The sequence below is a fragment of the Ctenocephalides felis genome, unplaced genomic scaffold (genome assembly GCF_003426905.1).
Source record: "Ctenocephalides felis isolate EL2017-DRISC unplaced genomic scaffold, ASM342690v1 CF-g0.4_SCAFFOLD_00845, whole genome shotgun sequence".
Taxonomy (NCBI): Eukaryota; Metazoa; Arthropoda; class Insecta; order Siphonaptera; family Pulicidae; genus Ctenocephalides; species Ctenocephalides felis.
The window spans coordinates 73,993,940-74,007,105 of record NW_020536999.1 but is presented as its reverse complement, the minus strand read 5'-3'; the positions used below and the strand labels follow the sequence as shown (position 1 = coordinate 74,007,105).

The following is a 13,166-nucleotide window of genomic DNA, read 5'->3' as shown; positions in this document are numbered from 1 at the left end:
TGTCTATCGTGTCCATACTTTGGAATCCCGATTCACATTACACATTATATCACTTATTAATGATTTAAAATTCTATTTTCGGTTTGGGGATAGCTTTCGATGCGCTGCCCCTCATAATCTTCTTTTTAGCTTACATTATTACCAAAATCTATTCTATAAAACATTTTGCGCACTGCACCGCGCTCATCTCTTCGACTTGTAACCGACTCATACCCTTAGGTTATTACTACCACTACCAAACAACTGTTAGAAGATTAAAATTATCAAACATAATAACGGCTACTAACATGAAAACACTCAGAAAATAAACATAAACTTCTACACTTAGCACTATCATTTATATAAGAAAAAAATTACATTATCTCATAATATTCTTATTAACAGCTTTTCTATCTTTTTAACTGTTAGAAGACCGTTGCGCTCGAGTGACAATGATTCGTCATTCCCTCTCGATGAGATTTCTATACGGGTTGATTGTGATTGGTCGTCGTGTCGCGTGAGCATCTTTGATTGTATGCGTACGTCACATACACGTCAAAGCGTGAAGCATATTGTTCGAAATGTCATTAGAGTCTATCTTGATTTGATAAAAAATGTCTGAATTGGAAGGATATTTTATTCCGTCTCCAGTTAATAATTATAGTGAAAATAATAAACATATGAAAAATCTGTGCCGTGTAAGTTTATTAAAGTAAATTATATTATTTGTGGTTACTATATTGTAATATATTTTATTAGTATCGAGTAGAGCGTATTTTTTTAATTACAGAAAATAAATTATCTTAATTGAATTAATTACAGTGAAATACAACTATTAAACAATATTAAGCCTAACATTAGTAATATCTAATACAATAACTTGAAGAAAAAAAAAGTAATAAAATTCAAATAGTATAATTGTTGTAGATCTTGAGAGTCTTCTTATGGTAAAAAAAAATCCTTTAAATATCCGTTATGCAATTTTTATTTGAGTCACATATCTGGAAAATAAAAATTAAGAGCAGTATCAAAAAAGAATGTATAATATGAAAATAATTGTAATGATTAAATACTTAAAGTAGGAAAATGTTAAAATAATTTAGGATAAAAATTAGAAAAAGTATTGAAAAGGGAAAAAAATTGTAACTGTTGGAAAACAAAATATCAATTATTATCAGTAGGCATTTCATTTTCAAAATAACGTTTGATATCGAAATTGGCAAACTCAGAAGTATCGTAGAAACTTTGAGCTTTTGAAAGTTTAACAATAGTATTATGAAATTGACGATCATTCAGTTTCCTAATATGTAGTAGGAGTAGATTAAATAGCTGTACAGTTCAAAAGTTGGTCCTTTTATAGTCAAATTGCTTGTTTTATAATAGGTATTCAACATGGAGGATAGGTTGAAGCGTTCAGGATTATTCTTTATGAATGACACCGTAATTAGCAAAAATATACAGGGAACAGTGAGAATGTTAAATTGTCGGAAAAGATTCCTACATGAGGACAAGGAACTGAGGGAAAAAATTATTCTTAATGCTCTTTTCTGTATTTTGAATATATCCTTTAAGGATGATGAGAATCCCCAGAATTGTATTCCATAAGCGAGATGCGAATAGAAATTAGAATATTTATTATTAGAATATATATTTTATTTTATGTTTAAAATAAGAATTTTTGAGGTTATTAAAATGGAAATTATTTTTATAGGCAAAATAGATACTGCAAAATATCTGCATTTTTATAGAGATATATAAAAAGCCGACATATAAAGAAGATAGAACTTTTTTAACTTCCCGAAGGAAAAGTTTATATTTTCATTAAAAAATCCGATTCACTAATTTTATGTTTTCTCGACGTTTCAAGCCATTCCGAATCGAATAAGACCAAATTTGATTTATGTGAACAGATTTTTTGCCGTAAATTGACGTTGTCTCAAAAACCGCTGGACCAATTTTAAAAATTCAAAAGCCGATCGGCCGGGCCGTTTTTTTGCAAATCGCAGAAAAGTGAAAAAAAAATTCGTCCACATTTTAGCCCGCAATTTAGAATCGATTTTTAAAATTCAAAAACCGTTCGATAGATATTGGTTGGGAATCGTGCTGATTAGTTTTTGGTAAAGATGGTTTGGGCCGTTTTCTTGTAATAAAGTTTAAAAAAAATTCGACGATTTTTATGATTTTTTTACGGTAGATATCACATACTAAAATATTACGGACCTACGACAAATCGTTTAATTTTAAAAATTCTTAAAAGTTTACAAAAATTAGTATCGTTTTTTGGCATTTATCAAAACTAGGCCTTTGATCGACGTTTTCTCAAAAACGCCTGAACCGTTTTCAAAAATTTAAAAACCACTTGATGTATCTCAATGAGGACTATAGTTTGTCAGTTTTGTGAGACGATCTGCCGAGCCGTTTCTTTGTAATTTGAAAAAAAAGTGGTAAACTTTTCGTCCACATTTAAACTCATTCTACCTAATCGATTTAAAAAAAACAAAAACTGTTCGAAAGATACTAGTTGGGAATGGTACTGATTAGTTTTAGGTGAAAATCTACCAAGCCGTTTTCTTGTAATTAACTGTTGAAAAAAAAATGTAAGCCGATTTTTATGGATTTTTTTTTGCAATATATATCATGGTCTTATAGAACTTACTGAAATATTACGGTCTTACGACAAATAGTTTAATTTTAAAAATTCATCTAAGTTTGAGAAAATGAGTAGTTTTTTGACTTTTGTTAAAATTAAAATTCTAACATTAGCCATTAAAATTCTACGGAAACTGGTTCAATTATAAAAATTATTGAGTTGTGAAAATTTGCTTTTAGAAAATACTCCGAGTTAACGTGTTCGTTCGTTTTCAATTATATGTAATAAATCCACTCGGAATACTTTCAATTACTCATAAATTAATATATATTTTATTGATTAAGGGGGTTGTTCTTTTTTTATATTTTTTTGTTACGGTTTTGAGATTTTTTGATATTATGAAAGCTAAAAACCTTAGAATTATTTAAAAAAAAAATCATCTCAATATCTATTTTTTTGAAGAAGTTATAGATATATATATCTCTATACGTATGACCCTCTGAAAGCGTTTTTTTATCGTTCCGCGAGCTATTGTATGCCAGCTGCCTCTTTTTCATTATAATACCTCTTGCGCATAACCTTTTTAATGTGTCAGCATCTTTGAACACCATGGTGTATTTCGTACATTAAATTATATGGTGTATTTAGTACATTATATTAAAAACTTTAAATACGTTTTTCTCAAATTGACTTTTTTCAATGCGGTGCCACAAATTAAAAAAAAACTACAAGTCGGATCGATTTGCTTTTTTTTTAATTTGTTCACCACTGCAATACCTAGTCCCCCTACCTCAAACAACTTGATAACATTATGCAAAAAAATTTTGCGAACCTTCTCGTCCCAAAACAAAGGCCTTTTTGGACACTTTTTTTTAAGTAGCTGCCATTTTTTTTCTTCTTGCTTTTTTCTTTCATTTTGGTAGGGGGACTGGATTCAAACTTCTTCTTCAACGTAGTTTCGTTTTTTCTTGTTTCAGGCGATGCGCAACGGATTTATCTGTGGCACCGCAAACGAGATCGATTTTGCAATGCCCACTTTGGCGCCCCCTGGTTCAAAAATGACGGCGAAACAAAAAAAAAATTTTTTTTTAATATTCTATAATTTTATAATTTTTGTTTAAAAAAAACCGCATGTCTTTATGATAAATACATTTCGAGAAAAACAAAAACAAATACCTTGCATGTTTTGTATAAAAAAAAGAACAACCCCCTTAAGTCGATTATTTGCATACATCGGGAAGTTCATGTAACTTGTCTCAAGGCAAAATACCAATACCAACTAGTTAGAATTATATCTCAGACACTTTTGGAAGGTTAGAGGAAGTCTATATGTTTTCTTTTATGAGGACTATGTATATATAAAATTAGTGAAGAAGGTTAAAGTTAAAATCTAATATAATAATTTTGAGGGCTGACAATATTAATGATACTGATCATTTTTCAAAACCCTCAGTTAAAATAGCCATTATATTAAAGAAAATTATAATATGAGCTGTAACAATATCTATTGCTACAGATATGTTTATGGGTTATGTCAATATTTCTCAGCAATTCCAAAAAAAATCAGTCTTCGATACAGATGGATTATTTAATGTTTGTTTGGGAAGTTATAACGTGACAATGCCCGATGTTCACTTACAATACACAAATCTCAAGGTAATATGTTTGACGAGATTTAAGATATATTGTATGAATACAATAAAACTCATATTTTTATATGTTGCAATAATTCTACATAGTTACCAGTATTAATGGATTAGTTATTATTTCTAAAAACTTGGTCAAAAAATGGTAGAAAGCAACCATCAGGAATGCTACGAATGACTTTCATTCGTTAAGACACATATTACAACTAGAAGAATTTGGAGCTTCAATGATATGTCACTGTTCTCACTCTAATGTCATAATGTCAAAGCTTCCAATTTCATTTTACTGATTCTGAACATAAAGTATTACAAAGTTGCATATTTTTATAAGAAATAATTGATATTCAGATTTATTACACTAAGCAAGAGATCAAGCACAACAATAGCTTGATATATCATTTATATACAGATATACTTCATATTGGACATTTATTAAGTTTATTTATTGCTAGTGTTAATGAAAATACTTAAGATTGTTATATTACATCTGTCCACTGTGTGAACGAATACTATATACTTCATTTCTCTAATGAAGGTTCAAGTCCTAAATTACAAATGATATTTTTAATGCTATTATAAATAATGCTATTATTATTTATTATTATATAAATATATAATATTAATGGTTGACATTAATAAATGTGTGCATCACGAGTGTTACCATATGTATTTATTTTCAACTTAAATGCAATCTTGTACAATAGCAAAAAAGTTTTAATTCAGTTGCATGTGAACCTTACGCGAACTCTTTTTCTTATTGCCTTGTCTTTCCTATTGCTTTGTCTTAAGAACTAAGCATCTCCCTATGCCCATTTTTCTCTTCGCCGTTCGTCTTCCTACGTCATTTGAACGCTCCTTTAGCCGAATAATAGTTGTGTATCGGATTCGCATTTATCTATCTATATCATCTACGTATATGTCTAACAGTTTTCCCTATCTAATCTTAATTAATTACTAATAATTTAATCTTACTAAAATATTACTTCTTTAGTTTCCGAATACGTGTAGCCGGAATCCTTGCTGTATTAACGAATGTATGAAAGAGAAAAGAAACCAACGATTTTAAACTAAAAATTACTATTTTGTGCTTTTTCTTAATCTTTTACTTTAATGCGCTAACAAATAAATTTCAATTAATTAAACTATTACGAAAACTAAACAATTACGCCGAAAACAAAAAGATTATTTAAAAAACAGCATACAAATTTTATTTGAATGAAAACAAACAAAACAAACTATTCACTATATTATTACAAGCTCGTTTCTTTCCTATTTTCTCTATAGGCATGATGAATCGTAGTCTGCCGTTACGTCAATGGGCTCGTCTGATTTTAATTTACTCGAGTTGGCTAAGTCCGAATTAATTAAACCTTACCAAACATGCCTCGGTCGACTTAAACGCATATCAGAAAACATTGTCACATAGGAGCTTAAACTCCGAATCTAAGTACAAGCAGTTCAGGTTGTGGTTAACTACTAAATGATAATTTCTCACAATTTAAATGGTTTTTGCAGTCGCCTTTTGACGCGTTTTCCAATAAAATTTGGCAGTCTATATGCGCGAGGCGAATTGAAATTCCGCAATTCTCAAAAGGCGCCAGTTCTTGAGATACAAAAAATTTAAAATACCCAGCAAAACGCATTAATGCAAACAAAAATTATGAGATGAAAAAGAAATTTGCACGGATAGTAACGCTACATGTGTTCAAAAATTGATGAATCACAGGCGATATGCATTTGTGTAATGCAATAATTTATAAGTTATAAATAATTTTTTAGGGTTTTAGAAAGTTAGACATTAGGATAGTTGTAAGATGATAGGTTTTAAAATTTGTAGGAATCATTTTTTTTTTGCCGGGGTTCACAATAATTTTTGAACGTATGTAGCTGTTACTATCCGAGCGAATCATGGGCCGTGGTGAGGCTAATGTCGCAAATCTCAGACGTTCGACCCTTCGAAAATCGGGACCGTCTCGAATTCAGTTCCACGTTTTCTATTGTTTTGACTAAAGCGTTCTCGACATACAAATTTTCTCTCGCAGTTTCTGTCAATTAAAATGTCTAAGACCTAGAAAATAAAAATAAATACGACGGTTTGCGTACTCTTGCAATACGATATTTTACAAAATCTTCGAGAAACTTACCAAAATCTCAAAACAACAAAAAAAAAACACACACAAAAGCGATATCTTTGTAAATACATATTTTAACTAAATCTCTAAAATATAATATTTTGAACAATTAATAAAAATTCTTTGTAAAACAAATTAGTTTTTGTCTAACTTTATACAAAAAGGAAATCGAATAAATCTACAAAGTAAATGAAAATTAATCAATATTATAAGAAAAATATTTTTTTCTTTTAACAAACGAATCTCACAAACGTATACGAAAATATAACTAAGACTAAAATGTATAACTCAAAATAAATATGTAATCTGGTTTTACTAATTCTAACTTAAAATCTTTGTAATTATACTTAAAAACCTATCTAATTTGGACGAACTAGAGCCTTTCTTGAAAACCTGATAAAAAACAAAGTAACCCGAGCGAATGGAAGAAAAAACGATCAGAAGTACACAAAAAAATAGATTCAGCATTTTAAAAATATTATAAACAACATTTCGACATAAACAAATTAAATCTCTAATAATCACTCGAACCACGTGATTTTTCATTTTCGTGCCAGCACATTTTGCGAATTGCCTTTACAATCGTGCATTAAACCCATAATTCTTAATATAAACCCTATAACTCTAATCAATACTATTTATATATACAAAATAACATTTGAAATATCTTCGCTTACGTACAGTTCTAAGTGTTCTAACAATCATTTGTACACACTACTATAGTAACAAATATTTCAACAAAATAAAATACATTTAAACTAACGCGTAAAAAATGAATGCCGAATCTCCGTGAACAATCCAAAACCAGAGTCGATAAATAACAAATAATCCGATGAGACGAAAGAAAAAATACCCCGGATGAACTAAACAATAAAATTTTATTGCCGAGATCGTAAGTACTACCGCCGTAGGTGGACCAGAATGATTACTGAAAGAATTTATGCTTATTTAATCATCTGATCGTTAAACCAACGAAAAGTAGTACACGGCTCTGTTTTACCATTTGTTATGAATTATTTTATTGCTAGTTGCGGATTAGTTGAATTTGTTTTATTTGATTTACTTTTACCTTTATCTTTTATCCCATACTGCTGAAAGACTATTTAAATATTACAACTACTACTAATGAGTAGGCTATTGTTCGTGACTTAATTAAACAATATTTTATATTTACACTCTTAATCTAAACATTCCTTATTTTAAACTTATCTGTACAGAATCATGTCCATCAATATCTCTCGTGTCCATACACACTAATCACATATTAATTAATAGTCTACTTTCAGTTTTTTTATTTACCATTCATATTACAATCTGTCTTAGTGAAGACATTTAGTAAGTTATAACATATGGTTTATTTAGAAAGATTACCCAATGGTAATTCTTTCTAGTCTGGATATATGCTCTGTTACTAATTGCTGATTACTGTATAGTACTTAAATAATAAATACTATATAAACATATATATATCTATAATTATCCCAGTTTAGATAAAGAAAAACAATAAAGGAATGTAATGAAAAACAATGAAGATATGCAATCAATGTGTCAATTTTCAGTGTGTCGCAATCATGTGATAATTCCGTCCTCTTCAGCCTTTTTTGATGCGTGACATTATATAGACTTGCTCCGAGCTCATTGGGGTGTCCATCAATTTTATTTTTGTACCTTTGGGTAATCTTTTTAATTTGACTTTCAATTTGAGGACAGATTCTGATGCGCTGCACCTCATAACATCCTTTTAGCTTACATTATATCTAAAATCTATTCTATAAAACATTTCGCGCACTGCACCGCGCTCATCCTTCGACTTGTAACCGACTCATTTTCTTCGGCTATTACTTTCGCTACCAAACTTTTTATTTAAGTACTATTCTTATTAGGAACACTTTTTATATTTTAGGCTGTGCTTGCAATTTGTGATCTATCCTTGGATTTCAACCCAGAATTAGGCACCAATCCAAACGACATAGTACACAATCTGGTTTTAACCCTCGACTCGGACACTATATCAACAATAAACCAATTCACGGAAGAGTATGTTTTCACAAAACATCTGACAGGTAATGATTAAAACAAAATTATATTAATTGTAACTGATTTTTATGCTTTTAATTATTCTAGAGGGACATGATAAAGATTCAAGCCAGATATCTAAACGTCGTGAAGTCTTGGAACGGTTTTGCAAAATTATAGGTTTTAATATTATACCAGGATATCATGCGGCCTTTGTTCTAAAGTATTATGTAAAGGTAAAGTAATTATAATTGTAAAATGGTACAATAGTGATCGAACCATTTTTACACCACACATTTAAAATTCTTATTCGATTTAATTATTTATCAACTTTTTTATTGTTTAAATTTAGTTATCAGTACAGATTTAAAAATAAAATCAATGTTGTTTACTTCATATTATGTAAATACATTTCTTTTATTTCATAATTTATTCAGAAGATGGTTCGAATAAATATTATTATTATTTTTTATAGTGTAATAAATGCTATGGCGATATCATAAAGAATTTGGTTGCCAGGATGCGTCAGCTTAACCTCATAAACAGCACTCTGACCATGTGGTTGGCTTTGTCACAAATGTATACGGATTTGCAAACTACACTTGGTGATAATAAACGACTTGATGGAACTGTTAAAGAATTTGCAGAATTGAAGGTATGTATTTTCTTAATTCAATATAATATAAATTTTTGTAATGATAAAATCATTAATATTATCTTATATATAAAAATGGAGCTCTCTTTCAAATGTCCAAGTAAAACTCGAAAACGGCTAAACCGATTTGGCCAGTCTTAGTCTTGAAAAATTTGTGCTAATCAGTAGGTGGTCGGAAAAGTGAGATATTATTTCAAAATTGCGTAGAAACTTTACATTTTTAATATGAAAATTTTTATAGAAGCGTGAATAAAACAATGGACGGTGGCTAATTAGTGAAATGTCAAACGTTTTTGACAGATGATGTTTAATTACTTTTAATATGATGTTCTGCGTAAATATTATTTAATTATGATTAAATTGTAGTAAGTAGATTTGTTCGTAGTTTTATTTATATACAAAAACGTTAGTAAACGGGCCGCAAGTGTTACTAAAAACTCAAAATATCAATCTTTTTGAAATGTTAATATGAAAATGCACATTTTGGCATATTACGATGCTCTGATAGATCTCATTTGTATAATTATATACTCATTGGTATTTATGAAACATTTTCTATGTTATATTATTTTTTATTTATGTTATTTAAATTCAAAACCTAAATTTGGTATCGATCAAAGTAACATTTTGCCGAATAACATTTTCCCAGTTATAATTTCGCAGAATTTATCGAAGAATAGATAGTAATATATGAAGGTCCGAGGTTAAAAAGGTCCACCAGCGATGTGTCAAAAACCAGTAAAGTTAAGCATTGTTTAACAAAGAATTGAAAAGTAGAGGGAAAAAAATGTATAACCAGTTATAACCTTGATTCTTATGACTTTGTTTATCTGGAGATAAACTGTAATCTTTGAAAATCCATAATAAAAGTATTTTATTCCGATGGTAGTTTTTTTTAGCATTAGTTAAAAGTGTAATTATTTTGTAAAATACCTTTAAAATTAAAAAAAGACATTAAACCTATTCGCCACCTGGCCGTTCCAAGTTACCCTGTCTATGGGGTAAAAAGGTCTAGACAACAATTTTTTTAAAGACAGATAAAAAGCACATTTCTGCAATGATGAAGTAGCTAGCAGTTTTACTGAACGTAGTCAGATAATTTTTCGTTTGAAATGTGTTATTTGTTGTGATATAATTGGTTTGCTTTTCATAATATAGTTTATATTTGCTCAAAGTCAAATTGGACCTTTGTGCCTTGCCCTGCGCTACATATATACTTTTTATTAAATTTACTTGAATTCATTGAATGCTACTTGAAACTTTTCAAAAAGCAGGTCAAAAAAGAAATACTCAATTCATTTTCTATCTCTTTTCTCTCCTCGCATAAATTTGAAAATTTTGTATAAGCTCAGTTGTTGTATTATTTACAATTATACGCGAAATCCTGAATCAAAAAAGAATCTGAAAAACTTGAAACGTAATCAATAATCGATTAAATGGAATTTGTAATTACTATATAAGTCGAAAGACCAAAAATGACTTGGATTGGATTATACCATGTTTTCTATAGAAAGTGTATAAAACTTCCAGTTTGATTGTATTGATAAAATATAGACAAACTAATGGGGTTTATAACATTCAAACAACACATCCTTATACACTTAAAGTATGAAATTTTTTGATTCTCTAGAAATTGTTTAGAGTATACCTTCTTAGCAAAATAACGTTTGCCGGGTCAGCTAGTATATAATATTTATGCTAACAAACTTCATAAAGCGACGCGGAGTTTTTATTCTTATCTTCCTGGAAGGATAAGTTTGAATGAAACCAAGTTGGAAAATATGTGTGTGTAAGTGTATGTGTGTCAATTTTTGACATTGCATCGACGTTTCCCAAAAACGGCATTACAGATTTCAAAAATTTAAATGCCATTTGATATATTTCGATGAGGACTAGGGTTTATAATTATTACCTCTTTTTTTGCTAATTTGTAACAAGCAAAAAAGTGTAAAATTTTTCGTCCAAGTATTAGCTCACAATCCTGAACCGATTTTAACAAATAAACAAATTTAAAAACTGTTTGCAAGATATTGATGCTGATTAGTTGTTAGTAAAGGTCGATCGGACTGTTTTCTTATAAATAGCTGTCGGCGAAATTTATGAAACATTTTTTGGCGATAGATGATTAGATATCATGTTTATATAAAACATACTAAAATTTTACGGTCCAACGACAATTCTTTTAATTTTAAACGAATTTAAAAGAAATTAAATATTTCTCTGACGTTTTCTCAAAAACGGCTGAACTGATTAATCTTGGTGAGCGTTGGTTAGTTTCTTTAAAAGTTTGGATACGATCAGCATCATTGATACGTTTCAGCAAAGAATTCTGAACTGATTTTGAAAATTTAAATGTTATTTGAAAAATATTGATTTTTTTCAAAAAAATTCTCGATTTTAATGATACTTGATGCAGCGATAGAGTAACTGCTGATCATGCTTCAATTATAAAAATGAATTCAAAGAATCTTTTGTAAAATTCATAACATACTCCTAACTGAATTAGGCGCGTGTTCAATTTTCAATAATGTCTAATAAGAACTTCTTGTACAGAATTGAATAATCTGCAATAGTTACTCACATTATGAAGACCTACAGCATCTCGGCATACTTATAAATCACTCATAAATTAATAAATTGAATTTTTATTGATTAATTCGATTATTTATGAATAAGTTCGTTAATTTTAATATAAAAATTACAAATAACAATAAATAAGTCGCAAAAAATATGAGAAAACCACCCTCAAAATTAAAGGCTTGAAGGCTGAAAGCTCGACGTTTGAACTGATTACTGTGACTGAACTGTGGCAATGACGCTCAAGATCAGACAGGATTGTGATTGACCATTGTGTCATTTTGCTCATATATACAATTTGCTCCATATTTTCCCCACTAGCTCCACTAGCAAGTTTTCTGTTATTTTTAGGTTTTCATTTTTTACTCGATTTTTTTATTATGGGTCTATTATTCTCTACTATTAATTTTTTAAAATTTAACCTTGATTAAATGCACCAACTATTGATGGAACTTGCTCGTCATACCAAACTTTAAACTAACAAAAATAACGAAAATTAACGACAATAACAAAAAAATGGTCACAGTTTATTTAAAGACTTGGGTTGCACCTAAAAGCTCATAATATTCTAACTACGTGAATTTTTATATATAATTGCGATATATGTTATCACCCCGTTTCGACTTGGCATTAAGCTTTGGGGTATATATTGTTTAAGTTTTCTGATAGCTATTAAAAATTATGATTTTTAAACCTCTCAAATGAAAGCCTCCTTTTTTTAAGTTGACTCTAGCTACTCTAGTTTGATTTTTTGCATGATTTACAGAGTATACAATTTTATATGACTACTCGAAGTAAGATAATCATATTTCTAATCTTTTCTTTATACTCAGACTTTGGCCAGATATCTATCGCTAATGTTGGGGCTTGACAAAACAAAAAATCGCGATGCAATTTTGGAGCTGCACAAGGCTGGAATTTTGTTTGCAGTTGATAAAATTGGAAACAACAAAGAGCCTCCTATTCGGTTGCCGTTTTTAGAAATATTGAATGAATTTTCAGGCAAACTTTTGGCGCCGGATAAAAAAGTTATGTGAGTATAAACTTTGACTGAAGAGTCTGAATATATATATATATATATATATATATATATATATATATATATATATGAGTAAGTTCTTGTGGGGCGATACATCAAAGAATAAAAAGCAAAGATTTATAAATTAATCTTTAATTCCAAACGTTTCGACATTCAATTTAATGTCATCATCAGTGGATCTAAAAACAGTATGAAAAATTAGTATATCTAGGTAATTGTAATATATGTGGATTGGTATAATAACTATAAATATAAGAGGAAAATTAACAAAACAGCAACACTTAACAACAAACAAAATATAAAAGATAGAAAAGGTTCTCTATTACCTTTTCTTTCTAGATATTAAATAAATAAAAAAAGACAAATAATATAGGTATAACTATATAAGTATACATATATACATATTCATATAAACCTACGCCTATACATATATATATACACATATACATATATACATATACATACACACATATACTCGTATATATATATATATATATATATATATATATATATATATATATACATACATGCA

The 13,166-nt window shown here is 29.1% G+C and overlaps 1 protein-coding gene across 1 annotated transcript in view; it reads left to right on the top strand.

Moving 5' to 3' along the window:
• Positions 1 to 12,632, top strand: part of LOC113388665 (cohesin subunit SA-2-like) — a gene marked incomplete at its 5' end in the record, with an annotated part of 38,125 nt that extends 25,493 nt beyond the window's left edge. The window contains 4 exon segments of the mRNA XM_026626000.1: positions 8,251 to 8,410; positions 8,472 to 8,599; positions 8,839 to 9,018; positions 12,429 to 12,632. Coding sequence (XP_026481785.1) covers positions 8,251 to 8,410; positions 8,472 to 8,599; positions 8,839 to 9,018; positions 12,429 to 12,632 — 672 coding nt within the window.
• Positions 12,633 to 13,166: the final 534 nt, after the last annotated feature.